Source organism: Vipera ursinii (assembly GCF_947247035.1).
Source record: "Vipera ursinii genome assembly, chromosome: Z".
Classification (NCBI taxonomy): domain Eukaryota; kingdom Metazoa; phylum Chordata; class Lepidosauria; order Squamata; family Viperidae; genus Vipera; species Vipera ursinii.
Window position 1 is genome coordinate 69450797 of NC_139517.1, and position 21449 is coordinate 69472245.

General features: G+C 35.7%; 1 protein-coding gene across 2 annotated transcripts in view; it reads left to right on the plus strand.

Annotated features, from left to right (window-relative positions):
* The window catches only part of ELMO1 (engulfment and cell motility 1), a 320050-nt gene that overhangs the window by 223860 nt on the left and 74741 nt on the right, over nucleotides 1–21449 (plus strand). For both annotated transcript variants that reach the window (XM_083378295.1, XM_083378296.1), the window contains one exon: nucleotides 9887–10023. In XM_083378295.1, coding sequence (XP_083234421.1) covers nucleotides 9887–10023 — 137 coding nt within the window. The remainder of the gene's footprint in view (nucleotides 1–9886; nucleotides 10024–21449) is intronic.

The following is a 21449-nucleotide window of genomic DNA, read 5'->3' on the forward strand; positions in this document are numbered from 1 at the left end:
ATTATTGAATAATTAAATTGCTGGAGCCAGCAATTGCATAGTACCTTATCTTTCTGGAGGAGGTCTATAGTGAGATTCAAGCTGTCTGGTTTTTTTTAATACTTAAGAGTCAGAGAATATAAATAGTAATAGCTGGGCATGGCATGGCAGATTATCTTATCAGTGACACAATGATCACTTCATGACCCTCTCTATATATAGGTCTGATGTTTGGTTCTAGAGTAAACTGTTCTTTCCCCAAAGGAATAGTTCTGTGATTTGGGAGAACTCCTGCTTGTAAAGAAAGCTACGGCTTGATCAGTAGATGGAGTTTGAGGCCAGGGAACTGTTAACCAATTTAGGCTGGTAGTCAGTAATAAATCTTTTGTTTGACTGATTTTGTTGAGAATACTACATGTCTTCACTACATTTAGCTTATACTACAGTGTTGCGATGCATTGTTCATAGAGCTGTCAATTGAAGACTACTTGGAAACAGCAGTTATCTCAGTCATGTGACACATGTTATGTATTGGCTATCAGTTGGTTTCCCATACTATTTAAGATACTGGTTTTAACCAATGAAGTCCTACATGTCTGGTATCAATGAAAATCTTCTTTGAGTAGAATATGACATCTCCCATCTAGGAATCTGGGAAGGGAAGCTATGTGTTCCTTCCCTGTGAAAATATGAGCCACAGATATTTCTGAGCCCCAAGATTTTGGCATCGCTCTCCTTTCACATGTTTTATTTATCCTACCCTCCTGTCTTTCAGGAAGATATTAAAATAATTTTATTTCAGAGTCTAAAGAGAACAATAAATTATGCCATTTGGGCATGAGTGTTGGAAATTGGATACTTTTTATCAATATCTTTCATTTTTTAATTCATTTTTGAGAAAACTGAGCTCTTATGATGTTCTGATTGGCTGTTCTGCCTGTTTTATAATTACTTATCATCAGGACTTTTCTACAGTAGGGCAACATGTAAATACTATGAATGAAAGTTGCAATAATTCTGTAAATCTGCAGATAATTAAATGGTTTTGGCTTTTCTGAAATCATAGCTTTCAAGAGTTAGAAGTATGAGAGATTTAAGGAATTATATTTAGTGGAAAAATAAATCCATCAAACCAGTTTTTGCATGATTTGAACTTTCATTTTGGTTCAGTATTTCAATTACATAAGAACCATTACAGGCACATTGTTATTTTCTATCTTTAAAAAAATCTTCATAAGCTGCAATTTTAAAAGCAAGGGATAATACAAAAGTCACAGGAAAAAAAATCCATTAAACAGGGATAGCTGAAAATATGTAGATTCAAATCTAATATGCATAAGCAATATAGTAGCCATAGATTATTCTAGTTTATACTTTTTTAAGTATTCTCAATGTGTCTTTTACCCCTCTTTCAAACCAATGACCCTTTCTGGCTTTCTATTTGGAAAGAGAGGATCATTGGTTTGAAAGAGAGGTAAAAGAATCCATCCATGTTAGAACTGAACTGCTGTCCCTCAATAGAGGGGGAAGAGTACAACACCACTTATCTCCAAGAAAATTCCACAACCATTTCAACAGATAAACCCCAAGTGGCTTGAACAACTCCCAAAAAGAGTGCTAATGACCAGATGACTGCAAAGAAATACAGTCCTTCCATTGCAGTCCCCCCCCCCGCCGCCATTCTGTCAGAACCTATCCTTCCACCATCCAGTCACAACTGATGAAGCTTCTTGGATGAGAAGTGAAATGTTTTCTTCTTCCTCAAAGAAAAATGGTCCAGTTGCCTTTTGAAAAAGTACTATGACCTGGATGGCTGAGAATCTCCATAGACATTTACTAATAGGTAAATATGCTTTCTGAAAGTATTAGTTTTAATTGAATGGAGAAAGAGAGACTAATTGCACACAACAATAAAATTGATTGGATTTTGATGTATCTGACATTACTGTTAAAATCTGGAACTTCAGCTGGTGCCGAGTGCAGCTATGTGAGTCATATTGGGTGCCAAAGAAGGACACATATACCATCCTTGCTCCGCAAACTTCACTGGGTGCCAGTTTGCTTTTGGCTCCAATTCAAGGTGTTAGTCATCACCTATAAAGCCCTACATAACATGCAGCTAGTCTACCAACAGAATTGGCTTTGCTCCATCACATCAGTCTGTCCAACTTGATCAAGCAGGGAGAGTATGCTACAGACCGCATTAGTCAAAAAATTTAAACTAGCGGGATCTAGGAAGAGAGCCTTCTCTGCAGCTGCCCCTGCATTATGAAACATACTGTCCCCAGAGGTAAGGTGGCCCCCTACTCCTCTAACCTTCCATTAAGAGATCCAAACTTGATTCTGTGGCCTTATCTGGGGGGCACAGAGAACCATGCAATCATGGGGCTGGCTGGCCTCATGAGAGCCCCCCCCCATATTAACTAATGTTAAATAGCCATTTTGGATTTTTTTATATTTTATAATGTTGTATTCTTGAGATTTTAAATTTTTTAACCTTAAATTAATTTTAAAATTTTAATTTTATACATTATTTTATATGTTGATTATATTGTACACTTCCCAGAGCTTCTCTTTGAGGGAGAAGGGTGGTTTAGGAATAAGAATACAAACATACAAACAAATGGATAAACTATAAATAAATGTCATATTTAGAATAAAGTCTAGCCATCTGCTAAATGGAACATGGCACCGCAAGGTCTCAAATCTATGCAACTTTTTGGTGAATGCAAGTACTATATAATTAATTATGGATGGCATTCATGGTACTTTTGGCATTAATCTGCAAACTGATTGCTTGTTTTAGACCACGGGTCGGCAACCCACGGCTCCGGAGCCACATGCGGCTCTTTAAGCCATCTCCTGTGGCTCCCAGTACTCCTCCGCCATTCTGGAAAAAAAGTGGGAATAAAAAAGTCCCATTGAGAGAATGGGGTGGCGGAGGTTTGGGGAGCTGCGCACGCAGCTCTCCAAACCTCCACCACCCCATTTGGAGAGCTGCTGCCTTCATCCATGTTTGACAAAGCCAGCAGCTCTCCAAATAGGGTGGTGGAGGTTTGGAGAGTGGCGGGTTGGAGAGCTTCTGCCTTCGTCCATGTTTGTAAGCCGCCCTGAGTCTTCGGAGAAGGGCGGGATATAAATGGGATTAAAATAAAATAAAATAAAATAAAATAAAATAAAAATAGGAGGAAGGTGCGTTGGATATGTTGGCCACCTTGAGTTATTTGTAGAAATAATAAAGGTAGGATACAAATAAATAAAATAATGAGGACCTTTATAAATGTATAGATGATCATCCTTTACTAAAATAATGTTTGAGACTTGAGATCTTACAGAGGTCATGCAGTCTAAGGAAGCTGGGGGATGGAGCAGCTTGCTGTCATTTGACATAGTTTCCAGAAGGTGGTCTGTGTTAAAAGATAAACAATGACAGAAGTGGGGAGGAACATATGGAACCCTAAGAGTGGGAAGTGGAACATTATAGGGGATGGGGGCTTAAGAGGCTTAAGATGGGGGCCTTAAGAGGCTCAAGGCTGTTGAGCTTGTGCCTTCACTAGGCTTACCAGAATCTCCTCCATCTCTGAGGCTTACCATACTTCATTTAACAACCCACACATTTGTTTAAATAATGCACTGGGGAGAGCAGTCATTACTAGTGGCAGTTCATTTAATGTTTCTCCTGACTTTCAACTCTAATGGACAGGCTGCATTACAGTTGTAACTTGTGGACTACCTGTACAATTTATGTAAAGCAACCAAATAATTATTTAGAATAACAAAATAATGAAGTTACTGATTTGAAATATATGGAGTCATTATAATAGTAAAAGCTATCGAAAAATGCAATTAATATATCTAGAAAACATGTATGAGGAACAATGATATATAAGGGATTATGCTTTCAAAATCCAATTATACTGTTTATATTGTTAAAAAAACTGGCAGCTAATGAAATTAAGACAGAAAAAAGGTTTAATTAGTAGTAATGAGATAAAACATTGATAAAAAGTAAATGGATAGCTGCATTTGAAATATTTCCAAACAGAAAATATCTAGTAGCTGTTTAATGAAAAATTACAATGTATTGTAAAACTATGGATCAGTTTTTATCTATGTTCATTGAAGCACAATCAAATTGGTCTGATAGTAGCAACTTGATAGTAGCAATAGAAAGAATCAGTGTGATCAGAATGTTTGATGTTGAGTAGAAATAGTATTTCCTGGTGAGCGTAGAGCGTACATGTTTCAATATTTTAATTGCTCCTCCATTACATGGGTACAATCTCCATTCAAAAGGGATATTTTTGTATCTTCCTTCAATAACTACAGGTAGAAAGGCACTGATTCTAGCCAAAGACAAAGCCCTTTAAATTTGAAAGTTGAGAGCAGCTGAAAGCTAGGTAGAGTAACTGTGCACTGTGGATCAGAAAGATGTTTCTGGGTTAAGACTGACAAACTGATTACAGTCCTTAGTTAATGATATATTATTTAAGATTGGCTACTGCACGTACCTAGCCCATCAGGGTAATAGTTGCCCATGAGAAGTCATAAAATTTTTAATGTTTTATGTATTGCTTCACATTGAAGACACTAGAAGCTGTCAGCCATAATTAAAGGAGCCAAGCCAGCTGGAAAGAAAGAAACTTAAGTCAGTAGGAAAGGATGTGAATCCAGGTGGAAGTTTCAATTTTGAGTAAGCTTACTTCATAGCAAAGCACCACATTTGGAACACAGTGGGTGCTTGGAAGATAGATAAATAGAGATTGAACTCTTTCAAGGGGAAGAAATAATCTATAAGGGACCAATTGGACTTCAAAATGTAATGGAATCAGGATGGACTTGGAGGATGAGGGGAATAGATACTACCTAGGAAACAAGAGGAGTCTCCAGTGCTTTAACAATCAGAGAAAGAAATTTAACAATGACCCACCCTAATTGTTCAAGCACTTAAAAGCGGCAGCAGGAAGTTTGTATTTTCAGATTTACAAGATTCTGTTAATGCAATGTTACAAAAAAGTAGAATTAGCTAACCTAATCTTGATTTCTCTCTGACTTATCCAGGAGGGCTGACAAAAAAGTAACTGAGCTCAGATCTTGGTTGAGAAAACTTTGAACACTAGGACTATATGCTGGGCTCCTTTGGAGAATTAGAAAGATTGTAGAAATGAAGCTACAGTATTTTTCATGCATTTAAGCTGATATAACAGTTGTGTGGAAAACAATCTCTAGTTATTTGAAGATATTTACTGGTCGATGGTTGTTTAATCACCAGACATGTGCTTTTGACCTTGATTTCTGAGTGGCTCATTTGTAGTGGTTCATTTTGACAGTACTAAGCAAGGGTATAAAGTGCCCATTTCAGTCTGTGTCTGACAGAGAAGCACAAAATCATCTTTGCATAGAAGAACAGAGATGTATCTGTTTCCCAGCTTTGGCAGAAGATGGGCTGTTCAATTTATCTATGAAGGGAATTGAATAAATTAAAAGGGAAGCTAAAATGCACTCTTGTCTCATATCTTTTTTGACTGGGATTTCCTAGGTGCAATGTCCATGCCTATTACATTGTTTCTTCAGGGTGTTTGTAGATAAGAACAAGATAAATAGTTGTTTATTGGCTGCATGACATTTGCTTTCAAACCAAGGTTAGTTAAAGGAGAATTCATTCCTGTTAATACCAGATGGACAAGTAGAGATAATTGACTGGAGAAGAAGTATTGGTTGGAGAAATTGACTGATTTACCTGGATGCAAAATGGTAAAGTTGGGTTAGAAAAACTTCCGTATAGTATTGGTTGTGTGTAATTGAAGTGCCTCTTTGTGTAGAGTGTTTGGATTAATTTATCCTTCAGTTACATTGTCATTCTCAGGAAGATTGTCAATATGAGTTTTGAGAAGTGAGGGCATTAGATTTTTTGAAATAGCTCTGTAATCAATCAAAGAGAGCCTTGTGACAACCCAGTACGAAAATTCTCCTGGATAATTAATGATGGTAACAAAGATGTAGTTTGTAAAATGTCTGCAACATATGTAGACCCTAAAGACTCCAATATGGTCCTTTGTATCGAACTTTGATCTTGGGGGTGGGGGTGGGTAGCAGTTGTTTTTTCTTCATGAGTGAAATCTGTCCTTAAAGAGCAATTGATTCTTCTGACCTTTGTACTTTAATCATTTTTCCAAATGCAAATAGCTCAATTAAAAATAATGAGGATCAAATGCTAGGGTTGTTCCTGGAGAAGTGGAGGGAGAGCAATCATCCATTTCTTACTGAGAGACACAATAAGAGCGCTTTGAATCTTTAGTTTATTATGAATAAGAGTTCTGAATATACTTAAGTTCATGACAAATCAGGTGAAAGTTTCTCACTTTCCCAATCTTACAAGATGCTGGGTGACAAAATGGAGGAAGTTGACTCACCTACAAAGGTATAAGAAAGTTCTCAAGTGTAAGATGATTAGGGTCATCTTACTTTCTTAGTCCAGTGTGTTTTTGTCATGCTTTTGGGAGAGGGGGGGTCAGTGTACCTCCCTTCTTTTTGTCTCTGTTATCGCTTTGCCAGAGAAATCTTTTATTAAAGCTGTTTCCTATCTGTCAACCACTGGCAGGGAAGTCTAGATTTCAGAAGTAATTAAGAAAGGCTTATCTTCTGTAGAGGGTTAAATAGAAATATCTAAAGGAATTGCCAGAACCATTTACCCCTGTATATTGCCACTTGCCATCATCACAGTAGTGAAACATATTGCACAGGTAAGTTCTTATTTTTTTTTAATTTGCAAGCCTGGATGTACTATTTTGTCAGATCAATTTTATCATTAGTGTTTTCATTTAATGTAATAGAGGAGCTAACTAAGTCATGGATCTTTGATAATTCTGAGACTTTCTGTTCCAGGTAGACCTATGGGCCTAGGGGGTATGCTGTAGATGCTTACCCCCAAGATGTAAAGGGGAGGGGTCCCTGCAAGTTTGTATTCTCGGTCCTACCTTCTTCATTCTGGAACAGTCTCTCCCTGAGAGACTCCTTCCATACTGCTATTCAGAAGTCTGTAATTTTTCAGAGTGCTTTCGAAACCAAAGATACAATAAGAATAATTGGTCAGGGGAAGAGAGTTGAATTGTTTTCTGTTGCTTTCTGTTTGGGTACTTATTAATTTATGCATATCATATATGCCACCTAACTGCAGGATGATGCAGCACATAAACTATTTATTAGACTAATATTATTGGCAAAGGGATGGACTTTAGAATTGGGAAAAGATGATTAATCTGTTAGAGGGGATTGAAAAAAGATTATGCAGTCCTGAGAAAGATGGAAGTGTCTGAAAGAAACCCAGGATAAATTCATACAAATCTTTGTTTTTAAAAAATCCATATTATTAAAATGTTATTTTTATAAATTTCTGTCAATTAGCTAATTTTCTTTTTCTATTTTTAAAAAAACTATAATGCTCTTGATCAATATATTGTTTCCCAATGACTTAACATTCTGTTATAATAGTAATCCATATTTTGAGAGAAAGATGTAATGAATGACTTTGTCCAGCAGGTACTCCCTCAGATAATCCGGGCCCATGCCATTTAGGGCTTTATAGGTCATCACCAGCACCTTGAATCTCACCCGGAGGGCAACTGGAAGCCAATGCAGCTCGCGGAGAAGCGGTGTTACATGGGAATATCGGGAGACTCCCATCACAACCCGCGCGGCTGCATCCTTTTAAAAATATTTATGCCTATGATTAAAATTTAGAACTACTTTTATTTGTCTTTTTTCATCTATGATTTTACATCATAATGTAACCTACTATTATGTTCAATCCCCTTTTGTTATGGAAAAAATAATCCTTTCTAATTTATAGCTGCTTTGTGATTAGTAGGTTTTCAGAAGCACAGTTTTACCCATGTTTGTTATCTTCTGATTCTGCAATTTAAACTAGAAAAGTTTACTATTGTTTTTAATTGGTTCCTTTTTCCAAAGCTATTCAATTTCAAAATGTATAAAATGCAAAACAAAGAAAATAGAACTTTTTATTGGCCAAGAATGGTTGAATGCATAAGGAATTTGTTATGTACAAGCAACAAGTGATAAAGAACTGAAAAGAAAAAAGATGAAGTAGGAGAAAAGAAAAACTGGGGCGTGCAGAAAAAAGAGAAAACAGCTATAGAAAAAAGTAACTGCAGACCAATGTCTTAAAATCAATGACCCTTTGAACTAGAATAAACCATAATAAACATTACTTCTTCTATTATCATAAACAAATCTAATCATTATAGCCAAAGTTAAAATTTCATTTCTTTCAGTTTGAAGTAAAAAAAAATCCAGTAGTGGTTTCCAAGTAGAGCTGAAGCTAGATAAAGTCTCTTTTCTTCCATCAAAGCAATCAATTTTATTATTGAACCAACTTTATTAATTTCATATCCATTCGTCCATGTGGGTACTGTATATGTGAGTCCTTCCAACTCTGCACACACAGAAGCCTTAGTGCTGTTGTCATGTAAAAGAACAAAGTTTCATTTTTTTTCATCAATTTGTCCATCAAATCTAAATGAAAAGCCTCTGACTTTAGTTTACATTCAGTTTAAGAATTTGCTGTATTAAAATACATATCTGATTCCAATAAGTTTTCTATAGCTTTCTTATAACCTCTTATACACCAGAGGTTATAAAAAGTTATAAATTCAATATAAATTTCAATCTTTTACTCTCCCTTTGATCAAGCATTATGCCATAATTTGTGTTTCTTGTTTCATACAATCTTTTAACATGTTCATCTTCCATATTCATTTTCACTAATTTATAACCTCTTGACAATCACATGTTCAATATTACTATTTAAATCCAACTCAAAATCAGTTTTCTCATTGGTAAAAACAAAATTCTTATCCAGGTAAACTTTTTGTTAACTGAGCATAGACAAGTATGATATGACAAAGTTAAAATAATATAGATTATCAAAATAATTTTGTTAGGCATGCATTTGTTTGGAATAGATATAAGGAAAGATTGACTTCCAAAATTTCTTAATGGTTGTCACCACAAATGACATTTGTTTACAAGAGAAATGATAATCATTCAAACTTGGTTGATGTGTGCTGATTTATTGCCTTTCTCTGAAGGAGAACATAAATTAAAAACTGGAGAAGAATCGGAAAGGGAAAATCATATAACTATAGATCAGAGTGTTTTGAATAAAAATGTCTCTCAAATAATTTTAACAGTATTCCAGTTTTAGGCTATATAACGTCTACTGCATTGTGTAACTGCAGTCATTCTTAAGATTTTCCATTATTTTCCATAATTCTCATCAATTAATTACAGTTAATCTTCAATTTGCAACCATATTTGAGCCTGGAAGTAAGATCGTAAGTTGTGATAGTTGTTAAGTGCGTCACCATGTGACCATGCCCTGTTTTATGATATTTTTTATGTGTGCGTTAATTGCTAAGCAAACATGGATGTCATTAAACAAATTCATTTAATCCAATGGGCATTTTTTTTGCTGGAAACTGAAAGTAAATGCTAGAAACCAGCCAAAAATGCTTAAAATCTTGGTTATTTGGCCACGGAATGCTGCAAATAGCCATAAATGCAAGCCAGTTGCTAGGTACCCAAAACACAATTACCAAAACTAAAACCAGGTCATAAGTACCCTTTGGGAGCACAGGGATCTGTCATAACTTTGACCAGTTGTTGAGCAAGGACTATCTGTATTAGGTATTATAAAAGTGCTTTGCCATTACTTTTCTGGATTTTTTTAATCTTTATAGTTTAACATATTTAATGGAACATAAGGGGCATTTAATAAATAATACCACTTGGATGAAGGGCAAGGAAGTAATCTGGAAAAAAAATTAACAGATTCTGATGGCATCATTTAGAATGTGTATTTATTCTTTTTTTCTTTATTTATATTTAGCCAGTGAGACCGGCAGTGATTTCCACCCAATGTTCTTCACACATGACAGATCATTTGAAGAGTTCTTCTGTATTTGCATTCAGTTGTTGAACAAGACATGGAAGGAAATGAGAGCAACTTCTGAAGACTTCAATAAGGCAAGCTTTGTTGGGAAGATATAATTCTGATCATTACCATCATTTTCTCAATTTAAGTAATTGATACATAAATAGTTCCTGAGTTATTTCATTAGGAATAGGAATGTTTGATTAGGAAACTTTATTTCCTAAATTTATCTTTAATTTGAATTTGTATTTAAGTCAGGATTCATGAATCAACTGCTATTGATACAATAGCAGATGGCATTCTCCTATTCTCTTGTCTTGGGATTAAATGACTGAAACCTGCTTGTGACTTTTTCTTATGTACTATTATGTTTTCTTTTTTTCTTCTATTTACAACCATTCTGAAATGATAATAACCTCAGAAGCTCACATACCTGTAACAGACCATGAGTCTTGGAAAGACGTGTATATCAGCAGATCTAAGAAACTGATTTATACTATTTTCATAGGACTGTTTTACTTCTAGACCAGTGATGGCAAACCTTTTAGAGACGGAGTGCCCAAACTGCAACCAAAATCCCACTTATGTCGGTATGCTGGGTGGGCGTGGCCCATTGAATGGGTGTGGCCAATCAGATGGTTGTGGCCCATTGGGTGGGCGTGGCTGCGCTGGTAACGGCAGACTGCGTAGGACTAGAAATTTCAATGAATCAATTCCAACTTGGCGAGATCCTTTTTTTCACGCAAGAAGTTGAAATTGATGGATTGATTGAACCTTTTTATTATTTTTTTGCACATGGCGGCAGATTTCTAAAGTGAAAAGTTTTTCTAAAACCCAGCTGAAGGCCTAGGACTGGGGCAACGGCATGCATGCTCACGAAGAGGGCTCTGCGTACCACCTGTGGCACGCATGCCATAGGTTCACCACCACGGTTCTAGACCAATGATCATTTAACTTCTTTAATAGAAGAAATGCTATTTTCTGAATAATCATATGCTCAAAGCAAATAAATCATCATGCCCTATTTACAAGTAAATAGAACATATTGTTTTGGTATGCCATATACTGTTTGAATAATGTGGAATGCCCCAAAGCCATCTCTGGTCAGTATATTACAAGAAGCACATATTTTTCCTTCAGTTGTAGAATAAATTGGAATCAAAGCCATTGCCTCACTATTTCCTAATTTAATATTGACTATTTAAGAATGTCATTGTCATTATAATGTAAATCTAAACACAGATTATGTGTTACCATCTTCCTAGAAAATATATTGTTTAAAACTTAAAAAAAAGCATTACATTCAAATTAGCCACATTTATAAAAAATACCTTCGAATTTTCAGCAGGTTAAGTGATATAGTCTGTCTTGAGTTGCCATTGAAAGTTCAATTATTAATTGTGGTGAGAAGGTCATATTCTCTTTAAGCAGTTGGCATCATAGTGATCCATATTCATATTCAAGCTAAATTAACAGTACATGGCATATGGGGTTTTTTGCTACATCAATTCTTGTTGATGTAAATGTCAGTAAACTTATAACACCCGAATTTCATTTTGCAAGTCACAATATATGCCTGAAATTTACCAAACCATAGATCTTATTATATTTAAATAAAAGGAAGAGGAAAGGAAAAATGTTCCAGAGCTTTTGTTTTAAGTGAAACAAGATTATCACAATGAATGGTGCTGTTGTCAGTGACATTTGATACATTTATTAGGCAAATTGTTTTTACCATTTTTGTTTCTTCACTTGAAGTAGCTGTAATCTAAGTACTGTAGGAACCTCAACAAGAAAAAACAAAATATTCCAGGTTTATTTCTATTCAAACTTTTCTCTATACTTTGTCTTTCTCCATTCTCCTGCATAGATATAAGTGATTGGTACTGAAATGAAGTTATTTTGTGGAATCATATATGTAGTTGCAAAGATTCTAAGGGCTGTAGGGTCCAGCTATGTGTCCAAGGTCAAAAAAGTCCATCCACAGATTTCTAGCATCTGGGTTTCCATTCCCAGACTAATATAAGCCTTTTCATGTATTTTCATAAATAGTTTTCATGAAGTGTATGGTGTGATATCCCTGTAAATATATTTGCACAAAGTGCATATTGTAGCCTGTAATATGATAGTTAAAAAGAATTTGCTTTGTCTGCAAACATGGAAAATGGATAATATTTGGAAATCAAATATTGTACCAGACTAATTACAAATAATGTTGTTTTAGTATGATGTGGAAGGTAGGGAAAGGAAGAGTATAGTTTGGGCACAGCATAATACTAACAAAGGCATCCTTCTAAATAATTAATGTATCTTTAATTTTTGTTTGTTTTTCTTTTTTGATGAATGGATGTTGAAGTGCCTGATTAAAAGCAATAAAACTGCATTAGAATAAAAATTATGTCAAGGCACAATCCTATATTAAAACAAAAAATAACCATATTTTGCAATCAATTGCAGTTTATTGATTCAGTTACCTGAGAAAGGATAAGGCTTTAATAATTAAAAAGGCAGATTGTGTGGCTCATATAATCCTCTGGCAATTCTTCCACAAATTCTAATTTTATTGAATATTAACTATATCTCTAAGAATGTCAGAAACTATAGCAGGCTAACACATATTCCACAGATATTCTGCATAGTGAAATTTGGGTAGAAATGGCCATGTTACGTATGTTTTTTTAAAATATCTCTTACCTCCAGACACTACTTACCAAGGTGAAACAGAAAAAAAATGGAAAAAAGTCCTGGAACATCTCCATCACAGTTACATACTGGGATGGTTGAATTATCTGAGCCGATGTTAATATTTACTACATTTTAGAAGTTGTGACAGTATTTACAAGGATATAATATTAGAATGGATAAAATGTACATATCAGCAAAACTAATATCGTAAAATATTTCCTTGTCATAGCTACTGCTTGGAATCAGGAGTAGAATCAAATTGATTCTTTGAACAGCTTCTCTGCATGCATGACTTTTGAGAAATGTGTAATTCTCAGGTATAGCTGTTAAATCACACAATAGTATTCTTCAGTAATTCCTTATATTTGAGTTGAGTTTCAGCTGGTCCAATGTATAAAATAATATGACAAATCATAAATTAAAAGGGAAAATTTTGAGTGATGACATCATTTTTCTTGCAAAATTTATTCTATGGATTCCTTGATACTGATTTCCAGTGATTTAATGACAGCCCCTGAGGACTATAATCCATCACTTTAGAACTCTTTAGCATTACTACCAGGAAGCTAAAACAGAAATTGTCTAATATCATCTTCTAGAATAGAAGCACAAATCACAGAATGACTTCAAATGTTCCCAATTTTTTGCTTTATTTTTTTAAAAGTATGATTTCCTGAATTATATCAAGTGTTGTAAAAGATCAAGGAAAACTAGCATTGCCACAATCTTCCTATCTTTCTATAAAAGATTATCCACCACCATTACTAAAGCAGCTTTGTTTCTGGTCTAGAATCTATTTTGATTTTATTTCATACTGAAATAAATGCATGAAGCTGCTAGTTGGTGGAATACAACAGAGAGATTAAAATGTGTCTCTCTAAAATCTAGCACTGAGTGCCTGTTTGATGTAGTGGTTCAGGCATCAGGCTAGAAACTGGGAAGACCATAGGTTCTAGTGCACTAAAGCAGCTGGGGGACTTTGGGCCAGGCACTTTCCATCAGCCCTAGGAAAGAGGCAATGGCAAGCCATTTCTAAAAAGCCTTTTCAAGAAATTGCAGGGATTTGACAAGGCGATTTCCAACAATTAGACACATGGACGAAAAAAAAGATCTACCAAATATTGGTTTCCTGCTATTAATTGATACACTTTTGATTTAATGTTTGGGTTATATGGGCTATTTAAAAAGCTAGAAGAGGCAACTTTTGCAGTAAGAAAACTTCCTTGAACGTTGTATTAGATTTTGTTACCACTAAAGTTTATTTAGCTTAATTATTCTGTATATGTTGCAAAATATAGCAGGTATGGAGGTAATTTTAATAACTTTGTTTTTCAATATTCAGAAAATTTCTTCTGAAAAATATAAGGAGCAAGCAGGGTGAGATGTTATATAGTTGACTTTCTCTTTAAATATTTAACTGAGTTTTTAAAGCAAAGTGAGCTAAGAAGAATAATATGGTGGATTGTTACCAAAATGTCAATCATAGCAATATCCAACAGCAGATTGCAACTCTATTCATGGGGATGGTTGACATTCGGGAGCACTCAGAAGATCAGTTACTAGGAAACTTGTTAGATAAATGAAAATGCTAAATAGATGCAAAAGCTTTAGGAAATGCACACCAGAAAGTAGACAGAACTGGACCTAGTATGTGGGCTGAATCTGAAATAGATTTGTTGGAAAAGGAAGTTCATAGAGTGCATTTCAACAGCTGCTTCTTCCTACTAGAAAGAACAATGTCAGTAGTTAGTTATCATTTTCTCAAGATAGACAAAAGTTGGCAATAAAAAAAGAATGAGGGTGAGAGAGTGGCATCAACTATAGTGATATGATATGCTTTTTATTCTTTCACATTTAGCTTTAGTGGAAGCACGTACAACCTCTTACCTTGTTCCTCCAGACTTATGATGTTTCAAACAATTTGTGCAATATCTTATTTTATCTTTAGAGGTAAAGTATCATTGCTTAAATAACTTAAACTTCTTTCAAAAGAGAGAAGGACATATTTCAAGAACTAAGATATGGATAAATATAAATCAATGGTAGAGACCAATTTCCCTCAACCTACCACATTTCCCATGCTCCTATTAAATTCATAATTCAGGCCTTCACAGTTTATTCAAGTATTTTGCCTCCCTACATACCATGTTGCTACTTCATAACCTTAAAGTAGCCTTCTCTGATGATGTCCTCCAGATATAACTGGATGGTGCCAGGATGCAAAAAGTTGCTTTACAGCAATAATAATCTGGAGATGCAAAAAATATGAGCCATGGATAGGAGCACTTCCTTTGGAAGTGTGAATTCACAGTAACAAATTATTACAGATGCTAGCTATCTTCTTATTGTTTAACCATTGCATGCAAATATTATGTGTGTCATCACTCATATAAACGAGGGCAGCTATAAATTGAATGGAACCCCACATTTTGCAGAAATATAGTAAAATTGTTTAAATTATTTTTTTGTAGGAGTAGACACCTTAGAATACCTGGATGAAATTGAGTATGTTATTGGCCACAGAATACAAAATAACTGTTACAAGAAAAGGCAGAAAGTTGGCAGATGGTGGATGAAAATGTCATTCTATGAAGAATAGCATGATTAACCAAGTAGACAGGAGCAATGCATACAGTAATATTCTCCTTTAGGTCCCATTTCAATATTCTTGTGATTGAAAATGTAAGTGTACATTTGGAGACCTTACAAACTTTTAAAAATAAACTCTTTGTTTGTTAAACTTATATGCCATCCATCTTGCGTAGAAGTGATTCTAGTAACAAGATAAAACATTAAAATAATAAAGGTTAATATTAAAATTGTCTTAAGAATAACAAAATAGAAAATAAGGGAGCAAGATGCACATGGGGAGAAAGTGGGGTCTTATCTCAGACCAATTAGCATAGCCAGGATGTCACACCCTTTCAGAAGGACAAAAGGTGGGTCAGTGTTGTGATTCAGGGTCAGCCTGTGGGTTCGGCAGTTGGGTCGGATGACTCAGAGGAGGAGGGGGGTGTTGAAGAGCTTGCTGAGGGGGTTGGAGAGCTTGCTGAGGGGGTTGGAGAGCTTGCTGATGAGAGCCCTCAGCCAGGCCCCTCCCACCTGGTCACAACGGAGACCCAGCTGTGTGAGCCTGACAGCATGGATGAAGATGACCCACAGCTGGCCCTGTTCAAGGACACCCGACGCAGGAGGCAGTCAATCAGGAGTAAACAGAGGAAGGCAATGGGGCACCTCGGAAGGAGGCAGAGAGAAGCCACGCCCTGAACTGTATAAAAGGGGAATGCGTGGGAGGGCTGGTTTGCTGAAGGCAACCCCTTGAATAGTTCCTGTTTCATAGCTCCTGTTTCATGGTTGGTGTCTTGTTTGCTCTCTTTTATGTTAATAAATTTGGCAGGCTTAATTCCAGCCTCTTGCCTTTTGTAAAGGGGTTGTCCCTGCCTTTTGTGCAGGGCCGGTAGCAGGCTGGTACAGAACAGGTCAGGATCTCACCTGGGGGGCATGAAGTGGGAGCCACAGCAGAAAAAGTTCTTCTCTTGGATTCTGCCAGCCGCAATTCCTTGACTGACAGGGTCTGTAGCTTGCTCATTCTGCTGGCACACATGTGATGAGTCAATTCTATTTGGGTAAGATTGTTCCTCAGATAACCTGGACTCACCCTTGCCAGGAATGGCTTTAAAGGTAGGAACCAACACTAAAAAATAGATACAGACTTCAATGGATAGTTAGGACTGCAGAAAAAAATAATTGCAGCCAGAATGCCTTCCATTGAGGATCTTTATACAGCTCTGATGAGAAAGAGGGCTGAAAAAATATCTATAGCCCCTCACATCCTGGACATAAACTGTGTCAACTCCTCCCCTCAGGATGCATGCCAAAACAACTAGACACAAAGACAGTTTTTCCCCCATGCCATCACTCTGCCAAACACCTAATTCCCACAGCACTGTCTTATGACTCAGCTTTCCATCCTTCAGAGGTAGGTAAAATGAGGACCCAGATTGTTGGGGGCAATAACCTAACTTTGTAATAATGCCGCTTGGGGGGGGGGGGCGAAAGCCCTAATAAGCAGGCATATACATAGAATGAAGGCTATTGCTAAGCACATTGATTTGTGCTTTAAATCGTAAGCCGCCCTGAGTCTTCGGAGAAGGGCGGGATATAAATGGGATTAAAAAAAAATATCTAACTATGTAGTAGGGCTGTATTACTATTATCTTTCTCGTCTTTCTATTACCTGCTCCTATTGGTATCTTATGACTTTTATTTTGTTGGTTGTATCTTATGATTTATGATTGAATGTATGATTTACGGTATAATTTATCACTTTTTTGTATATATACTGAGAGCTGATGCACCGGAGACAAATTCCTTGTGTCTGTGTATAGTAGAAGTAGGTGGAGGGGGTGAATGATAACAATTGATGGAAAATTAAAGTTGTCCTCCATGAAACATATAGTGCTATTAAGGAACCAAATATCATAAACTCTTTGAGTTATTAAAAAATGAAGTCTACAAAAAGTCTTTATAGAAAAGAAGGAAAATATTGTTCAGAGATAGAAATCATCAAAGATACATGTAAGATACAGATAAAGAACAAATGCATGTGGAACTTCATGTGTTTTTTTTTTAAAAAAAGGTATTTTTGCTGATTGTCAAATGCTTAGCATATACATAGCAAAAGAACACTACATTACTAGGACTGTAATTATTCTAAATGTTATGCTAAAGTATTGTTTATTTGCTTATTAAATAAAGAATAGTGGCTGGCTGCAAACAATATTCTGTGCCAAAATCAAACAAAACATCATGTGACTTAGGACTGAATATGAACAAATGTAGTTTTTCATCATTTTCATTACTTTAAGTGGTGTTCCCCATGCTAGCACATTCAAGGTATATATGGAATGTAAAATAGTGAATTTTCAAACAGTTGTTGACTCAAGATACTTAGAAGGAAACAGACTTAAAACAAGCATCTAAATCATTTTCCTGTCACAGGATGGAGACATATTCAATAATCTCTGTCCCTATATTATTATCAGTGGTGAGGTTTTTTTTGCACAGCATTATTTATCTCTACCTGTATTACAAACTTGCAAGATAGTTAAATACAGTTATATTAAGTATAAATTCTTCCATTGCTTTCAAATGGTCATTCACTGAAATAAATGAGAACTGTGTTAACAGGATTATAGTTAGGAGGCATAATTGTGTGAAAATAATGTAAAAAAATAGAAGCAGTTTCTATCAATTTTTATATACATTGTACCAGGAATGGATTCTTGTATAAGACCCAAATATTTAAAAGGTAAACATGAAACTTCCCCAGAAACTATTCCAGTGATGAAACACATTGCTAGGAAGATTTAATTCTATTTGCAAACATTTCCTTTAAATGATACCTTCCTATCAAAGGGCATCCCTACAGTGCCAAACACCTAGTAAATAGAAGTTGATAAATCTAAACCTTAGGGCACACTATGCATACTATCTATGAAGGTACAGTATTAAATAGAAGATTGCAGCGTTTCAATACTCGGTTACCTAATGAGATAGTCACTTAATTAAATCCAGGTTGGACTTACTTTGGTAGCATTTCTTGGTTAATATAATGTTCTCATTCACATGATTGTCGCACTCCAGGCGAGCGTTTGTTTATAGTTAGCTAGCTAGCTAAATAAATGCATACATAAATATATTGCTTGCTTGCTTGCTTTGCTCATCTGTCTGTCTGTCTGTCTGTCTATCTATCTATCTATCTATCTATCTATCTATCTATCATCTATCTATCTATCAAAACCATAAACCCCAGCCAGTTTTCATGTGTAAGGGCCTAGCACTCACAATCTGCTGATTTCTAGGTGTAACCACCAAGATAGCTGGCAATGTAGTATTAATCACCATGTGGCAAAGCTTACTGCCCTGAGGATTTTTTCAGCTTCCTTGAGAGTAAGCAGCTGAAACTCTTCCCAGATAACCAAGCTTAGATGTGCCCTCATAACACCAGCTGCCTGCAATTAGTGCAGGTTCGCATCCCACCAGGCTCAAGGTTGACTCAGCCTTCCATCCTTCCGAGGTAGGTAAAATGAGGACCCAGATTGTTGGGGGCAATTAAGCTGACTTTGTAATAATGCCGCTTGGGGGTGTGTGAAAGCCCTAATAAGCAGGCATATACGTAAAATGAAGGCTACTGCTAAGCTTGTAAACCGCCCTGAGTCTTCGGAGAAGGGCGGGATATAAATGGAATTAAAATAAAATAAATAAAAATAACTTCCAAAGGATTTGCCCTGCCAGCATTTTAACTCCAAATGAAGCCAAACAACTTCATCCAGCAGTTGCCAAAAATATTTCTCACAGCAGCCTGCAAGGGCTTCCCAGTCCCTCCTTACTCAGAAGGAACCTGCCCTAAATAAGATTGCCAGTTAGCTAATTGTAGATATTATCACAGCCAAGAAATAATCATAGCCACAAGATAAATTCTAACAAAGGTTCTTGTCTATGTTCGATCAGCATCATTCTTCATCTTACTCTAACAGTACTATATGCCTATGGTGTGAAACTGAAATAGAAATGGGGGTCACTTCATTATGTATAAGGATCTCTGCAGGCTGCATATTGACTTAGAAAGCCACATATCTTTGTTTATTCATCAACACATTAAAATAAGATAGGAACTTGATACAACTAATATACATAAAAGAAACAAGTATAAAAGAAACATTACAGATTTATCCATTTAAAATGCTTATGGTCACTCATCCTTGGTCATCTCCTGATTGGATTATTGCAACATACTATACATGGGGCTACCCCTGGAAACCATCTGGAAGCTCCATTTGTCCAGAATGCAACAGTATGGGCAGTTATGGGTATAACTTGCAGTGCCCTCTACAATGCTATTCTGTGAGCTGCATTGACTCCCAGGTGGCTTGCAGGTGCAATTCAAAATGCCACTTCTCACTTAAAATCCTACATGGTAAAAGACCGAGTTATTTGAGGCACTATCTTTTTCCTGTCTTTAATAAGCTTCAAGAGAGAAGGCATACTCCAGATTTGAGATCTTATCAAAAGATCCTTATTGCTGCAGTTAAGTTGAACTTGTGCAGGAATGCTTTTGAGTTATGAGCTTGGAGTTTTACGATAGTAAAGTAAATGTATATAAACATAAAATAATTTTATTATTTAGTTTTAAAATATATCTAAGTTTTATTTTACTTTTACCATCCGTTATATATTCAAGATAGACAGTATTTAATATTCATTTGTTACGTATATGTAGGGGTGTGGATCTATACATATGTTGTATATAGTATATTTAGGTGTGTGTCATGTATGCGTTTCACTTTGAGAACAGGCAACTAAATTTCATTTTTGATGTCTGCCATTGTGCCCACAGTAAAAAAAATGACAATAAAGGTTATCTTATCTATAAAATAAATGTATATAAACATAAAATTTTCCTAATTGAATTTTAATTTGGTTCCGGATGCAGTCAGGAGTGTTGTGGCCCCATATATAGCCATGTGTTGGACACTTCAGTTCTAGACATCCCTTGTATTGCTTCATATCCTGTGGAACCTCAGTAAATTAAGGAGCCTCTCTGGCTCCATAAACATACAGCATCCACACAGTCATAATCTATCCCAAGATCTCAGTTGTGTTCTTATTCCAAACCACAACCAGGGCCTTGACTGCACCATGCCTCACAGGCTCTAGAAAGACCCCAGGCTCCTTCTGAAACCCAGTTGAGTCCATCATTCTCTGGGACTGGCCAGTTAAATAAGACCCAGTTCCATGCAGTGGGGACTAGCCCAGAAAACTCCTTGGCAAGAGGGCATGATTTGATCATCTTCCAAACCCAGATCATGTATACAAGCAGCATGCAAAAATGTGCCAATTCTGTGTTGTTTACCTTCTGCTACTCAATATTTTCAGTGTCCCAAAGTCTATAATTTTAAATTATACATATTAACTGTGACTTCAAGACCTCTGATTTAACTCCTTATAGATTTTAACAGTTACTTAATAATTAGCTTCTATAAGAAAACAGACTATATATACCTAGTCCCAACAGCTTCACCTTACTACAATTAGTCCTTGCTTAACAACCAGTCACTTCATAACTGCTCAAATTACAAGAGACCTGCCCAAAACTATTAATGACTTGATTTTGAAGTTACAGTGGCCCCATGGTTGTATGACACTAGTTAAAGTACTTGACAACCAGCTTGCATTTATCGCACACAATCATGATTTTTAGCAACTTTTTGTCGGTTTCTGACCTTTATTTCTGGTTTCTTGGAAAAAAACCTTGCCCTTTTGAATGTTAAGGATTCATTTAACAACCACTGCATTTGCTTAGTGATCACTCCAAAAAAAGTCATAACATTGGGTATGATCAGGTGATGACCCACTTAATGATCAACATGATTTAATGACCATAATTCCAATGCAGAACTACTTGTAATGTCATCAAGAATAATACCTTGTCTAGTTTTTTCCACACATGCAGCAATTAAACCACCTGTTTCTACATTTATTCCATTAATTTTTTTTCTCATTTTACAGGCTAACCTCTGGGTATAAATTGAATTTACCAGAAGCAATTAAATTAGTTCCCTGTGGATTTATGTGCAATTTACCACAGTTATTTTGCAGAAACATATTAGTGAATAATTATATTAATAATTATTAGTAGTAAATTATTTATGTATAAATTTGTGTTTTAGTTATTTCCTTATCCTTTCAAAGGAAAGCATAATGATTTTTTGGCATGTATTGAAACATACAGTTTCCTTTATTTAGAATATAGAATAATAAATGTGCTATA